The following is a 14,415-nucleotide window of genomic DNA, read 5'->3' on the forward strand; positions in this document are numbered from 1 at the left end:
ATAAAAAGGGCATGAAGCCCCCATTGGTAGTCAAAGGAATGAAAACCACATCGCCAAAGACCACAAACACCGCCTCCCGTGGTGGCGGGAGAAGCAAGGGCCGCAAAAATAGTGTTATTGTGCTGCCTCGACATTGGAGACGAAGAGCATGCGCTACATGAACCATGTGTCGTGAGAAGGCTCAGTCACACAAACAACCAACAACAACTGCCACGAGGCCACGCACCACTCGAGCTGCCGACTATGTTATCCAAGCAAACCTAGCATACACCCGGCAACCACCACGAATGCGCTCCAAAGAGGGATGGAGCTCTATAGGTTAACCTTGATGCACATGCATCAGGACCAAAGTTTTCTTTTTCACTAGTGCATCAGGGAGGCATAATTTCACCTGACAAAGGCTGCAAGCTTGAACATGCATCATGAAATTTCCGCTCTAGCTCCGCCCCTGGTTCTGGAGATGCCGCACCGTCATCCGAACATCTGCAACACACACCGGCCGAGGCCACGCACCATCCGAGTTGACGTATCTGCGACCTATTCGGCCAGAGCGGCCAACGCCCTCGCTAATTATTGCTAGCGCCTCGCTCGTGTTAGATATATAGATCGATAGATACTTAACATGAGAAAACCCTGTTTAGACAGTTGCAGTGGTCAATCCTTGTTCTGTGCTAGAGTCTAGAGAGAGGGACAATGGAGAACATATTTGCTTTAGAGAGCCCAAACGTGTCCTTCACGTACACTCCGATGGTGAACTTGCGGCCTATTTAACAACGCTGGCCGCGCGCCCATCCTCAGGCCAAGCTAACTCAGGTCAGTTTACAGTTTACATCCATCTATGGAAGGAAGGATGCCCGAGACGCCGGCCCTCGGCTTGGACGGCCTCGTCGGCGGCCTGAGAGAGGTGTACAGGAGCGGCAGGACCAGGGAGCTGGCGTGGAGGCGGTCGCAGCTCAATGGCCTCATCAGCCTCCTCACAGAGAAGGAGGAGGATATCTTCGACGCCCTCCGCGACGACCTCGGCAAGCACCGGACTGAAGCTTTCAGAGACGAGGTATGCACGGCCGTCTGAATTCGTGCTCGGTCAACCTGAATTCATTCACTCGCTCAGTCTGTATGTGTTCACTTTGGACTTCGTTTGGCCATGTTCTTCCCTGATTTGTGATGCTCGTCTACAGGTAGGGGTTCTCGTCAAGTCCGTCAAGAACACGCTGCAAAACCTCGAGAAATGGGCGGCTCCGGAGAAGGCAAGCAATCTCTCGCTATGGCTGCCTGCTGCAGCCCGTTTCTCTTCAAAAGCTTAATTAGACTGTGTCTCAAAAAAAAACTTAATTAGACTGCTGCTTTGGCTAGGCATGACCTGTTGTTTTTGTCAGTTCAGGCTTCTACGCCGTTGGTTTCTTTCCCAGCGACGGCGCTAGTGGTGCCGGAGCCGCTCGGGCTCGTGCTCATTTTCTCCTGCTGGAATCTCCCACTAGGTGAAGCTCACCTTCTTCGCTCCACATTCACAATTGTTTGGTTATCTTTGCGTTGCGTTAGCTAGTCATCATCATGTTGGATAGAGAATGCCACGGTGCACAACTTCCATCATCTATTTGTTGCTGTTTGATTATCATCTATATTTATTGAGCTGTGATTCTGGAGTCTTAATTGAGACCATCGCGCGGTGCCCACTGAAAATTAGACACTTAAGAAAGTGACGCTGGTACTATATAGTTCAATAACTGCGCACGTTTTAGATTCTGGACCGCCGCTTGAATAGATGTTGGACATCATCGATGTCACTGAGTGTGAATTTCCCATGTTCCTTGCAGCTTAGAGCTTTCTGGACACACCAGTTCTCACCAACAGTGTACAACGTACTAGCACAAAACACCAACAAGTGCTTAATCATTCTTACAAGTGGTCGTGGCCTCTGCACGATCACATGGTTTAGTGCCAAAAGCACCTCACATGCGTGCTCCTGCACAAGACCAAAGGGTACTGTACGAGGCCTGAGTTTAGCCAACCTTTCCGAAGGGAACACGGCCGATGTAGTTTTCTGCAGTGGCAGACCCATCAGTTTCCTCAGCACAGGCGATGGTTGCCTGGTCACTTCAGTGACAGGGAGATCACATAGTACACACTTCCTTGTCTTTAGAGTTTTCTGGACGATGGATATTTTTTTCCGTGAAGTGTCAGTTTCAAATTTAAACAAAGGGGTCCTTTCAAGCTTTTTTTTAGATAAAGAGGGTCCTTTCAAGCTACCAACCGATTTCTACAATAATAAATCCCTCATTCGAATAGGCCCTTGAGTGAGAGAGCCTACCTGGGGAAAAATGTTGCATCTCCAAAGGGAAACAGCAAAGAGGCAGTTTTGTCTGTCTCCAAAATCAAAATACTCTGACGAAAGCAAATTCGATTGACAACTTAATGTCTTTTTTTCGCTACTCTTATGATATAATCCATAGCAAACACTTATCCTAGTGTTTAACTGTTGTATTTTGCAAAGATCAGTGCTCATCACCCTCTCGCATTTATGTTGTATGCAGGCTTAGCTCTGGAGCCACTCTCGGGTGCCTTGGCGGCTGGCAACGCCATGGTTCTGAAGCCATCCGAGCTCGCGCCATCCACCGCAGCATTCCTTGCTGCCAACATACCGAGATACCTGGACTCCGACGCTGTGAAGGTCGTCTTGGGAGGACCTGAAGTTGGAGAGAAACTCATGGAGCACCGATGGGACAAAGTCCTTTTCACAGGTATCTGGTATTCAAGCCTGCAAGTTCATTAGGATCCTGATTTCTGAAGCTAATAATACATAGACTGATCTTCTTGTATTTCACGTTCTGATCATGATAAATCTGTTGTTTGCATTCAGGGGGTGCCCGTGTAGGCCGCATCATCATGACGAAAGCTGCGAAGCACTTCACACCAGTTGCGCTTGAACTCGGTTCAAAGTGCCCGTGCATCGTAGATTGGCTGGATAGCAAAAGAGATAGTCAGGTAAGAACTTGTCTTCGCTTGTTTTTGGTTTTGTTGCGGTGCCCAGTTTAAGCTAGAAAAATGAACTTTGTCCCATTAATTCTCTCCATGTAGATTGCTGTAAACCGCATAATTGGTGCGAAATGGTCTACGTGCGCCGGTCAAGCCTGCATAGCCATCGATTACATACTTGTGGAGGAACAGTTTGCACCAATTCTGGTCTGGTTCATGCTGAGTTAATCGTGTGTCGTGCAATCAATTTACACTTAAGTCCTATTTTCCTCTCTGATATCTAGTTCTTTTCTGAAGATTGAGCTGCTGAAATCAACAATCAAGAGATTCTTCACCAAACGAGAGGACATGACGCGCATTCTGAACGAGAAACACTTTAATAGGTTAAGTGGCCTCCTGAAGGATCATAATGTGAGCTGTTCTGTTGTGCATGGTGGAGGCATGGACCCCAAGACCTTGTAAGTTCCTGAATAATGCCTATCTTACCAAATGTTTGCTTCAAATTGGCCATTCATGTTGCTTGGCATCTCTGTTTGTCTCATAAGTCACACCATGATTCCAATTGTACAGGAGCATTGAGCCCACAATTCTGCTGAATCCACCACTTGATTCTGACATCATGACGGAGGAGATATTTGGCCCTTTCCTCCCGATCATCACGGTACACATCGACGACGCCGACTGCAACAGTCTATGATGGAGACCGACAGCTGAACAAGCACGTGCTGCTACTGTTTGCAGGTAAAGAAGATCGAAGACAGCATCGAGTTTCTGAACTCGAAGCCTAAGCCGCTCGCAATCTACGCCTTCACCAGGAACGAGGCACTGAAACAACGGATCATCAAGGAAACATCTTCTGGTAGCGTCACATTCAACGACGCGATCGTCCAGGTATAGTAGATGGTGACCTGCTTTGTGCTGCAGCAAATCAAAACGCAATCCCACTTTTCTGACATATGCTGCTGCAATTTCTTCCACACAGTACGGGCTGGAGAGCATCCCATTCGGCGGCATTGGGCAGAGCGGGTTTGGGCAGTACCACGGCAAGTACTCTTTCGAGATGTTCAGCCACAAGAAGGCGGTGCTCAAGAGAAGCTTGCTGATAGAGTTCATGTTCAGATACCCGCCATGGGATGACAGGAAGCTAGGGTTGCTGCGGCATGTGTTCCGCTACGACTATGTATCGCTGTTCCTCGCACTGCTTGGCCTGAGGAGGTGAACAGGTCAGCTGGAGGAAGCCACCACGGGTGAAGGGAAGAATCTACAAAATCATTGCGTGTTTGTTTCTCCTTATCAGTGCATTGTACAAACAGTCTCCATGATGGAATCTGGCATCCTCTTTCTTTCTTTTTTTGTTTTGACAAAGGAGCCATACCTGAAACAAGAAATGAACCAACACGGCCACGTGTCAAATATACAAACTTATGGATGTTGCCTAGCTCATATCTTGTGCAAGTTCAGTAATGCTGAACGGACACTCTGATTTACAAGACATGCATACTCCCATTATCAACACAAACCAAGCAACCCTGACGATACACAATAGAAGAGGAAGTCGAGTGCTTATGAGCACAATTTTTTTACAAAAACTGGCACAACAGATCAACGTATACACGCTTGAGCAAATCGTACAATCAAGTACAAATATTTTTGCCACAACAGTTCCAAGCAAAAAAAATATCTGGCATGAGTTGAACACCCTGTTCATATTCCTAAAAAGAGTAAAGTCACATTCTTCCCGGTAAAGAACAATGCATGTAAGACATTCACAAGTTTTTGGCAATACCAAGCTTTTCTCGTGATCATCACTGCGACTGAGACTGGCTTTTGCCAAGAAGTTTATTAAGCTGTCCATTTGAAAGAGCATCTTTTGTATCTGCAATCAGCAAGACGAAGATTATTGGTATGACCTAAAGGGTAGTAACAGCTAACAGGTTACATACAAATATCAGTGCAGCAGGAAAGTTTGAACACTAACCATCTGAGCCACCAACGTGATGACCATTCACAAACACCTGTGGCACAGTATGGCGCCCAACCAGGTCAAGAAGAACACCTTGAATTTCTCGGCCATCCTCTGCATGGTGTATACATATGCTGTTTAACAAATAGTGTACCAAATACATGAAACATGCAACTGGGTAGGGTTCCACACTATCTGGATGATTACCTCGAAGATCAAGTTCAACAACGTAAGGATTTTCCTTGAGATCTTTAAATATTCGCTTAGCACGCATACAGTACCTAAAAGAACATGATTAAGAGGTAAGTGGGGTGGTGTTAATACATACTACGAAAGGAATCCACAAGTTGCCAGATCATACAAGAGGTGTTCTTCATTTCAAGAAACCCAGTGTTAATATATACTTATAAAGATGAAATATCCCACTTAGTGATCTGGTTTGTAATACATGGCGTTCTATCAAATGGTCTGTTTTAAACATCAGAAGGATTCGAGGTCAAAACCAATAGCCCAAGCGACAAAGTTCATAAAAAAAAAGATGCATCTACATTGCATCACTTGCAGTGATAGATGAGATATAACAACAAAATCACATGGTCGGTGTTAGATATGTGGCATGTTGGCTTATCCTTTCAGGTTTGACCAGTGCAATAACTTGCACCAATGGTACCCAAAATGAAAACCACGCAAATTTTACATTTTTCCTGGTTTGTGAATCATATCCCAACTGGGATAAATTCTAAGAAGCAAAATTATAGTGGTATCATTCTACTGCCTGTCAAGCATTCAGCAATAATAACTTTCCTCCCAACTAACTGCAATCAAAGTTACAAGTATAGTACTGTAGTACAGTGATATAATGGCCATTCATTCGCCCAGCATAATTTGAACCTAGACTCTATAGCATAGTACAGCATAGAGCAACCCCCATAGCGCCATTGGAAAAGCTCTAGTATCTACTAGTGAGCATAGAGCGACCCCCAGAGGGACCAAACTAAAGCTAATTTCTATCCGCCAGCGGTTCAATGTCCTGACAAACGCGACGTGCGCAATTCATGCCTTCGTCATCTAGTAGACAACAAATCCAACCGATTCGCGGCATCCTAATTCGTTTTTCATTGGTATACGTTTGCCTAGTCAGCCATGAGGTCATGGGATCATTCTCCGCGATGCGACATCAAATCCGCCACTGATGCGCACGCGCATACACAGTACAATACGATTATAATTCCCCATAATCACAGGCAAGAATAATTTAAAGAAATTGGTGTCCGGGCGGCTTACGGGCAGTAGGATTTGGAGAAGATGGTGATGCGGTTGGAGTAGATGGCGTTCTGCACGAAGGCCGACGGTGAGCGCGTCGCCGCCGCGGACTCCGCCACCGCGAGGAGGAGGAAGAGAGAAAACACTACTCTGATCGGAGACATCGTGGGATCAGGCCAGCGCCGCCACCGAGCGCGCGACTCCGGAGGCCGGAGTTCCGATGCCGGAGCCAGGGTAAGGTAGACCCGACGAGCCTTCTCGGAATCTCAGCGGCGGAGGGTCCGCACGAGGAATTATCCCCTCTTTTCTCTGTTGGGGCAGATGATGCTTCGCTTCTCTTCTTCTTTTTTTCTTGTTTTTGTTTTTTGTTTTTTTTTTTTTTTGAGCGGACGATGCTTCGCTTCTCTTGCTCGTCTGGTGCTACTTTCCGGTATTGGCCCATTGGCATTCGGTATTAGCCTATTTTTCCGCACATCCTATATATCGCCTGATGCGTGTGTTAATGCGTATCGCCCGCACGTAATCTATTTGGTCACAACCCATTAGCGCAGCAGGTGCTGTCCTTGGTTTTTTGTTTTTGTTTTGGGAAGGTTCTGGAACCTTCTTGTTTGGTTTCTTTTGGTTCTTCCATCCTTTTTTTTCTCTTTTCTATTTTTTTTCTGAAATAAGAACAAATTTTAAATATGAATAATTTCCAAGTTTGAATACTTTCTACATTAGACCAATTCTAAATTTACATATTTTTCTAAAATTTAAATTCTGAATGAATTTCAAATATGAGCAGTTTCAAAATCTGAACAATTTTCAATTTTATAATAATTCGAAATTTGAAAGTTTTCATATTGGAGCCATTTTCAAATTTGAACACTTTTCATATTTGAACAAATTGGGCATGGAGCCTATAAGCAATTCCATTTTATTTTTTTTGTATGTATGTTTAGGGCTTTCTAAGGGCATGTACAATGCTAACGAAGGCATGCCTTTTCTTAGAATTCCACACCATTTAAACAAACTTATAAGTGGTACAATGCATTACTTTTTATTGGCATCCCTATCAATAAATAAGAATAATTAAATTTTAGTATAAAATTATTGTCTTGCTAAGAGATGACAAATGGTACAATGGGAAAAAACTCTTCTCTCATTTCATAAGAGATCATTCCATACCTAAGGGAAGCCTACATTCTCTTTCTTCATTCTCTCTCCTTCAATTGAGCAAATCACTGAAGTGGCAATAGTAAGGAAAGGTTGACATCACCCCATTATAAATGCCTAATTCTTCTTATACTAATTCCGAGCTTTACGAAAAGCCCATGATCCCTGTCCATTGGAACTCTTCCTAAAAAGGGGTATATCTAACTAATTAGCATCTCTCTCTAAAAAAGTCCAACAAGCGTTAATCAAAAGTTTATTAACTTGATATAGTCATATGGTCATCTTTCTTATCATGTAGAAACATCGACACATAAATCGTAGGGTATCGTGTAAACATCACAAGGACGATATGTAAAGTAGAATCTCACTCGAGAGATCGACAAGAAGATGGTAGAATCACTTATGGGGAGAGAGTGGCAATTCTGCATAATCAAGACTACGGTTGAGACTAAGCACTACTAAAATCACGACAAAGGAGAGACCAATTACTTGAAAAGGGTCTTGATACAACAAAATAGATAGATGATCTAAGAAGAGGGATTTCGACATGGGAGAAAGGCACAGGCCTGGTTATATCCCAAGTATTTCCTATCTCACACATGAGGTTGTAAGTGTCTATATATAGTCCAATGGTAAAGGGGTTCGTAGGAGAGGATACGGTACATGGCCAAAACAACATATAAATTCGGAGTTGTCAGTGCCTAGTCGATGAGACCTACTCCCACACCGACTTGGTTGGCGGCCACCCATCCTGGTGCCGAGCTTCACCGATTGGTCATAGTAATCTAAGTCATAGTGGGTGCCAGCTTCGGTAGTCACTAACCAGGTTGTTGTGTAGGTCGGTGCACTTGATGTGGCACCGATTTGCCAGTTTATGTGTTCTCTTCTTCCTTGTTCCATTCCAACTTCGACCATGTCGGACTTGCCCGTGTTTCTTTGTTGACGCATAGGATATAGTGGCGATCGTAGATCAGGTTGTATCATTGGAAATTTTGGAATGAGCACAACACCTAGGTGTTTGAATGTTGGGGATAGTGCCATAGAGGCAACTAATAAGGAGTATTTATTATTTTATCTCAATAGTTAAAATATTTTTGTGTCATGCTATAACTGTATTAATCGGAAACATTGATACATTTATGGTATTGTAAACAAATCAGGGTCCCTAATGCATATATGCAAACTAGCTAGCTCATTATGGTCATTGGATTATCTAGTTTTCCAGATCATAACATTTATGTCATTTTACAATGGGATCATATCATTAGGTGAATGATATGCTGGAGATACTCAATATATAAGTATTCTAACACGATCAAGTCACAAAGTTATAACGTTGCGATATTTATGAAAGTGTAGTGAAATAATGCTTAAACTATGAGATCATATCTAATCGATATCACCGGAGGCTACCTTGATTGCATCAACCTTCACTCTGTAACAAGATGATCATAAAGGTGCTCTCGGTTATTCCGAAGGGGTAGGTTGAGGTGTATGTGTCAAGAGCGAGATTTGTTCATCCGCGTGATGGATAAATATTCTGGGTCCACTCGGTGAGATTACATCCATAAAGATGTGCAGCGTATGACTAGATCATGGGGATGAAATCACACAGGAACGAGATGAATGGCTATGTCGGTAACGAGATCGAACTAGGTATGTGATACTGATGTCTACGGGTGCTTCTATTCTTGTAGACAGTGTTGGGCCTCCAAGAGCAGAGGTTTGTAGAACAGCAGCAAGTTTCCCTTAAGTGGATCACCCAAGATTTATCGAACTCAGGGAGAAAGAGGTCAAAGATATCCCTCTCATGCAACCCTGCAACCACAAAGCAAGAAGTCTCTTGTGTCCCCAACACACCTAATAGGTGCACTAGTTCGGCGAAGAGATAGTGAAATACAGGTGGTATGAATAAATATAAGCAGTAGCAACGGCACCGTAAAAGTGCTTTATTATCCGGGATCTGGTGTGTGGTTGATGGTGGTAATATTGCAGAAGTATAGATGCGATAAAAACAAGTAAACAAACAGCGATAGCGAGTATTTAGGAACAAGGCCTAGGGATCATACTTTCACTAGTGGACACTCTCAACATTGATCACATAACGAAATAAATAGATAGATGCTAGACTCTACACCCTCTTGTTGGATGATGAACACCACTAATCGTGTAGGATTACACGAACCCTCAATGCCGGAGTTAACAAGCTCCACAATATTCAATGTTCATATTTAAATAACCTTAGAGTGCATGACGGATCAACATAACCAAACCAAGTACTAACATAGCATGCACACTTGTCACCTTCACACTATGAAAGGAGGCATAGATCACATCAATACCATCATAGCAATAGTTAACTTCATAACCTACAAGAGATCACAATCATAGCCTACGCCAAGTACTACACGATGCACACACTCGTCACCATTACACCGTGCGGGAGGAATAAACTACTTTAATAACATCACTAGAGTAGCACACAGATAAATTGTGATACAAAACACATTGCAATCATAAAGAGATATAGATAAGCACTTCACTATGCCATTCATAACGGTGAATAAGTATTCGTGAAATATAGCCTAAGAGACCCACACGGTGCACACACTCGTCATCTTTACACACGTGGGACAAGGAGTCTCCGGAGATCACATAAGTAAAACCCACTTGACTAGCATAATGACATCTAGATTACAAGCATCATCATATGAATCTCAATCATGTAAGGCAGCTCATGAGATTATTGTATTGAAGTACATAGGAGAGAGATGAACCACATAGCTACTCGGTACGGCCCTTAGCCTCGATGGAGAACTACTCCCTCCTCATGGGAGACGAGCAGCGTTGATGAAGATGGGGGTGGTGTCGATGGAGAAGCCTTCCGGGCACTTCCCCGTCCCGACGGCGTGCCGGAACGGAGACTCCTGTCCCCGGATCTTGGCTTCGCGATGGCGGCGGCTCGGAAGGTTTCTCGTACCGTGGCTTTTCCGTATCGAGGTTTTAGGTCGGGGACCTTTATATAGGCGAAGAGGCGGAGTCGGAAGGTCAACGAGGCGACGACACAACAGAGGGCGCGGGCCCCCTGGCCGCGCCGCGGTGTCATCTGGTGGCCCGGTGGCCCCCCTCGGCCTCTCTCGGGTGTTCGGAAGCTTCGCGTGATCCTAAGATGTCTGGGCGTTGATTTCGTCCGATTCCGAGAATATTTCCTTACTAGGATTTCGAAACCAAAACAGCAGAAAACGACAAGCGGCCCTTCGGCATCTCGTCAATAGGTTAGTTCCGGAAAACGCATAAATATGACATAAAGTATGCATAAAACATGTAGATATCATCAATAATGTGGCATGGAACATAAGAAATTATCGATACGTCGGAGACGTATCGGCATCCCTAAGCTTAGTTTTCGCTCGTCCCGAGCAGGTAAACGATAACAAAGATAATTTCGGAGTGACATGTCATCATAACCTTGATCATACTATTGTAAACACATGTAATGAATGCAGCGATCAAAACAATGGTAATGACATGAGTAAACAACTGAATCATAAAGCAAAGACTTTTCATGAATAGTACTTTCAAGACAAGCATCAATAAGTCTTGCATAAGAGTTAACTCATAAAGAAATAAATCAAAGTATTGAAGCAACACAAAGGAAGATTAAGTTTCAGCGGTTGCTTTCAACTTGTAACATGTATATCTCATGGATAATTGTCAATGTAAAGTAATATAACAAGTGCAATATGCAAGTATCTAGGAATCAATACACAGTTCACACAAGTGTTTGCTTCTTGAGGTGGAGAGAGATAGGTGAACTGACTCAATCATAAAAGTAAAAGAAGGGCCCTTCGCAGAGGGAAGCATTGATTGCTATATTTGTGCTAGAGCTTTGGTTTTTGAAAACATAAAGAGAGCATAAAAGTAAAGTTTTGAGAGGTGTTTGTTGTTGTCAACGAATGGTAGTGGGCACTCTAACCCCCTTGCCAGACGGACTTTCAAAGAGCGGCTCCCATGAAGGACGTTATCTCTACCGAGCAAGGTAGATCATCCCTCTTCTCTTTTGTTTACACATGTATTTTAGTTTTATTTATGGTTGACACTCCTCCCAACCTTTTGCTTACACAAGCCATGGCTAACCGAATCCTCGGGTGCCTTCCAACATTCACATACCATGAAGGAGTGTCTATTTGCAAAATTAAGTTGCTTACTGATGAATCAGAGCAAAACATGTGAAGAGAATTATTAATGAAAATTCGGTGTTAAAAAGGCTTATCACAAGATAAATTTTCTCTTTTTTTACAAAAACTACAAAAATATATTTTTTTTCTTCGCGAAACTTGAGGAACATTAGTATATTATGGAGATGTTCATGTAGATTTTTTTGTCAACTTTTTATGACACTTCGAAATATATTGTTTTGGTAGAGGGATCATATGTACCCAGGAGCCGAATTGAGTTTCTGGCTCCTTCTTAACTAATAATAGATTGGGGCAAAAAAAAATTACTCCTGTTAAGAAAAAAAAAAGTCTAGACAGCTGTAGAATTTCAGGTTCCAAACTATTGTTATTAATGGGGGAAACTGTACATTCATGCGTATGAGGGGCATATATAAACTTTGGAATGTGTAGGAGAGTATATAAAGGCGCGGAGATTTTCTCCTCCACCTAAAAAAGCACGAACACTCCCAAACATCAAGGAACAAGGACGCCTAGTAGCGCAAAAACGGAGTAGTTATGCCCCCCGAAAACAACATCATCTAGTACAAGTCATGTACCATCGACATTGACCGTTAATTTCACCAGTGCTGGTAGCCGGAGGACGTCCGGGACCTCTTGCTGCCTCCCAGCTCTGCCGCGTACACCCGCGGCACCCCGGTACTCCGCGGCACCCAGTGCTCCTGCGCCGTCCACGCAGCTGGGTAGCCGGCTTCGTGCAGCCCAACATTCTGAGCGACTCCCTGCTCAAACAGTCATTACCGAAGGCAAGTTAGTCACAGCTTCACATGTCTTAGCACTGTCAGATAATGTTTGCTGGTCTTTAGCACCACTCCTAAATGCATTTTCAGCTACTCTTCTTGATCTCGTGAGGTCGGACTGGTATCGAGCTTCGGAGGGTTAGTAGGATAATCAATAAAGCCGCGCATAGTTTAGCGCAACTAGACAAGAGTGAGTGTGGCGTGTTAGACGCTGATGGACAGCGCTGTGTGGCTGTCCTAGTCGTCGAAGATTGTCTCAACAATGTTTTGCGTTGATTAATAAAACTCTGTAGTTTCCCAAAAGATAATTAAGATGATATGTGGGATCCTGTCAATGTCTCACTAGTAGTTATTCTTGTCAATTCTAGTTGTAATTTTCATTTTGTATTTGGAAATCCTTAGATCAACTGTAAGTGGGATTTTTTTGGCGGGATCCCGCTTGCATCTCTAATAGGACCCCATATGTTACTCCTAAGTTATAAACTTGGCTTGTGTCCAAATTGGTGATCTAGGTGGGCCTCCAAAGATGTTGTCGTTACACCCTGGACCAGCGTGTGAGTGCAAGCTGCGAAACATGATCGTATAACTACAAACCATCCCCATAATGGAATGGTTGTACTGGGTGTCTGGGTGTGGTAATGTGGATGCAGACGTGACCGGAACGTGCCGCGTTTTTAGATTTCTCGATCCGGAACGCGCCAAGAATGCTCCCTGATAGAGTACGATCTAAAGCGTTGATCTGCACCAACGATTCAGTGGCACCAACCTGATACGACGATCCAGCCGCCGAAGCAGCGGCGGCCGCTGTGGCGTCGTCGACGAGGAAGTCCTCGACGTGCCACCCCGGCAGCGTCTTGGTGAGGTACTCGGAGATGCTGTTGCCGCTGCTGGCCTGCGGGGCCGTGTCGTCGTCTCCGCCGCTGCAGCAGAAGCTGCCGGCGTTCTCGTCCTCCTGAGACGGTGGCGCGGGGGAAGCGGCCGGCTCCGATGAGATCCGCACGCCAGTGAGCAGGTAGCGGGCGTGGCGCGTGGCGAGGTCGCTCGCCGTGTGCACCGCGGCGTCGCACTCCCGGCACAGGATCGCCCTGTCCTCCTTGCAGAACAGGAAACCCCTCTTCTCCTGCAGCCGGCCCCGCACCAAGAAATTCATTAAGCTCCCGTCGGTCCAGCACTAGACGATCGTCGCAATCACACGGAAGCTGAAGCATGCGGTTTCTGACCTGGCAGATGTCGCAGAGCGGCGGTGGCATCTGGGCCGCCGACGAAGACGACGAGGGGTGGAGCAGCGAGAAGCGGCGGTGCTTCCCGGCGAGCTTGTTGGCGCGGTGCACGCGGCGGTCGCAGGCGTCGCAGAGCGCGGCCTCGTCGGCGCAGCAGAACACGGAGGCCGCCTCGGCCGCGCACACGTCGCACTGCACCTTCATGGTGGATGGATCGACGCCTCGAAGATGTCTTCGTCTTCCTCTCCCTCGATCGACGCGCGCAGGTCAATGGCCTGTGCTGCAACTGTACACGGCTACTCAAGGGTGGACGGATGGGTATGGCTATAGCGAGCGGCGGTGGAAGATGCTGGGGAGAGGCCGCGCGTTTATATACGGTCGCCGCGAGGCGATTGGTGCGTTAAGTGTAGGCGATTAGAGTCAGACGAGGTCGGTCAAGTGTATGCCGACCTGAAAACGAACGTGGTTGGCGCTGCGTCTCGCTCGCTCGGCCGCGCGGTTTTTGCCATGTGAGAGATTTTCATATGCTTCTTCCCGATCTACCATATGCCCCGCGTGTGTTTTCACATACGGACGTGGAAAGTGTGGGGGGTTGATTGAAAAGAACTACATCGTCGTCTCTGGGTTGAACCCCATGCTAGCTACTCCTATTTCTGTGGTGGCTCGGGACTTCGGGTGTTGACCCACGGGAAGAAGGTTACTGTTTCTGGCCATCTGGGGAGCTCTGCTATTTTATGGTGTCTAGCCTAGCCGCCTTGACAGACCTACGACCGGATGAGATCTATAGCTACGGTATCTTAACTTCTTATTAACAGAATCAAGTAGCATGCTGTTAGATGAGTCATTATGTACCTCTACAGTGGCAT

General features: G+C 45.3%; 3 protein-coding genes across 3 annotated transcripts; 1 reads left to right on the forward strand and 2 right to left on the reverse strand.

Annotated features, from left to right (window-relative positions):
• The first annotated feature begins 800 nt into the window (after positions 1-800).
• LOC124687521 (aldehyde dehydrogenase family 3 member F1-like) lies at positions 801-4,300 on the forward strand. Its single transcript, XM_047221296.1, has 10 exons — positions 801-1,054; positions 1,179-1,247; positions 1,382-1,478; positions 2,532-2,738; positions 2,858-2,982; positions 3,076-3,180; positions 3,271-3,431; positions 3,544-3,634; positions 3,715-3,864; positions 3,956-4,300. Exons 1-10 carry the CDS (start codon positions 839-841, stop codon positions 4,190-4,192), a joined length of 1,458 nt encoding a protein of 485 aa, XP_047077252.1. The 5' UTR covers positions 801-838; the 3' UTR covers positions 4,193-4,300.
• A 95-nt stretch (positions 4,301-4,395) lies between these two features.
• LOC124687523 (monothiol glutaredoxin-S6-like) lies at positions 4,396-6,442 on the reverse strand. Its single transcript, XM_047221299.1, has 4 exons — positions 6,221-6,442; positions 5,144-5,217; positions 4,952-5,050; positions 4,396-4,849 (listed from the first exon to the last, which is right to left on the reverse strand). Exons 1-4 carry the CDS (start codon positions 6,361-6,363, stop codon positions 4,779-4,781), a joined length of 387 nt encoding a protein of 128 aa, XP_047077255.1. The 5' UTR covers positions 6,364-6,442; the 3' UTR covers positions 4,396-4,778.
• Positions 6,443-11,897: 5,455 nt separating this feature from the next.
• Positions 11,898-13,873, reverse strand: LOC124687522 (B-box zinc finger protein 21-like). Its single transcript, XM_047221297.1, has 3 exons — positions 13,550-13,873; positions 13,096-13,449; positions 11,898-12,311 (listed from the first exon to the last, which is right to left on the reverse strand). The coding sequence occupies exons 1-3, from the start codon at positions 13,751-13,753 to the stop codon at positions 12,150-12,152; spliced, it is 720 nt and encodes a 239-aa protein (XP_047077253.1). The 5' UTR covers positions 13,754-13,873; the 3' UTR covers positions 11,898-12,149.
• Between the last annotated feature and the right edge of the window lie 542 nt (positions 13,874-14,415).

Source organism: Lolium rigidum, chromosome 2, assembly GCF_022539505.1.
Source record: "Lolium rigidum isolate FL_2022 chromosome 2, APGP_CSIRO_Lrig_0.1, whole genome shotgun sequence".
Taxonomy (NCBI): Eukaryota; Viridiplantae; Streptophyta; class Magnoliopsida; order Poales; family Poaceae; genus Lolium; species Lolium rigidum.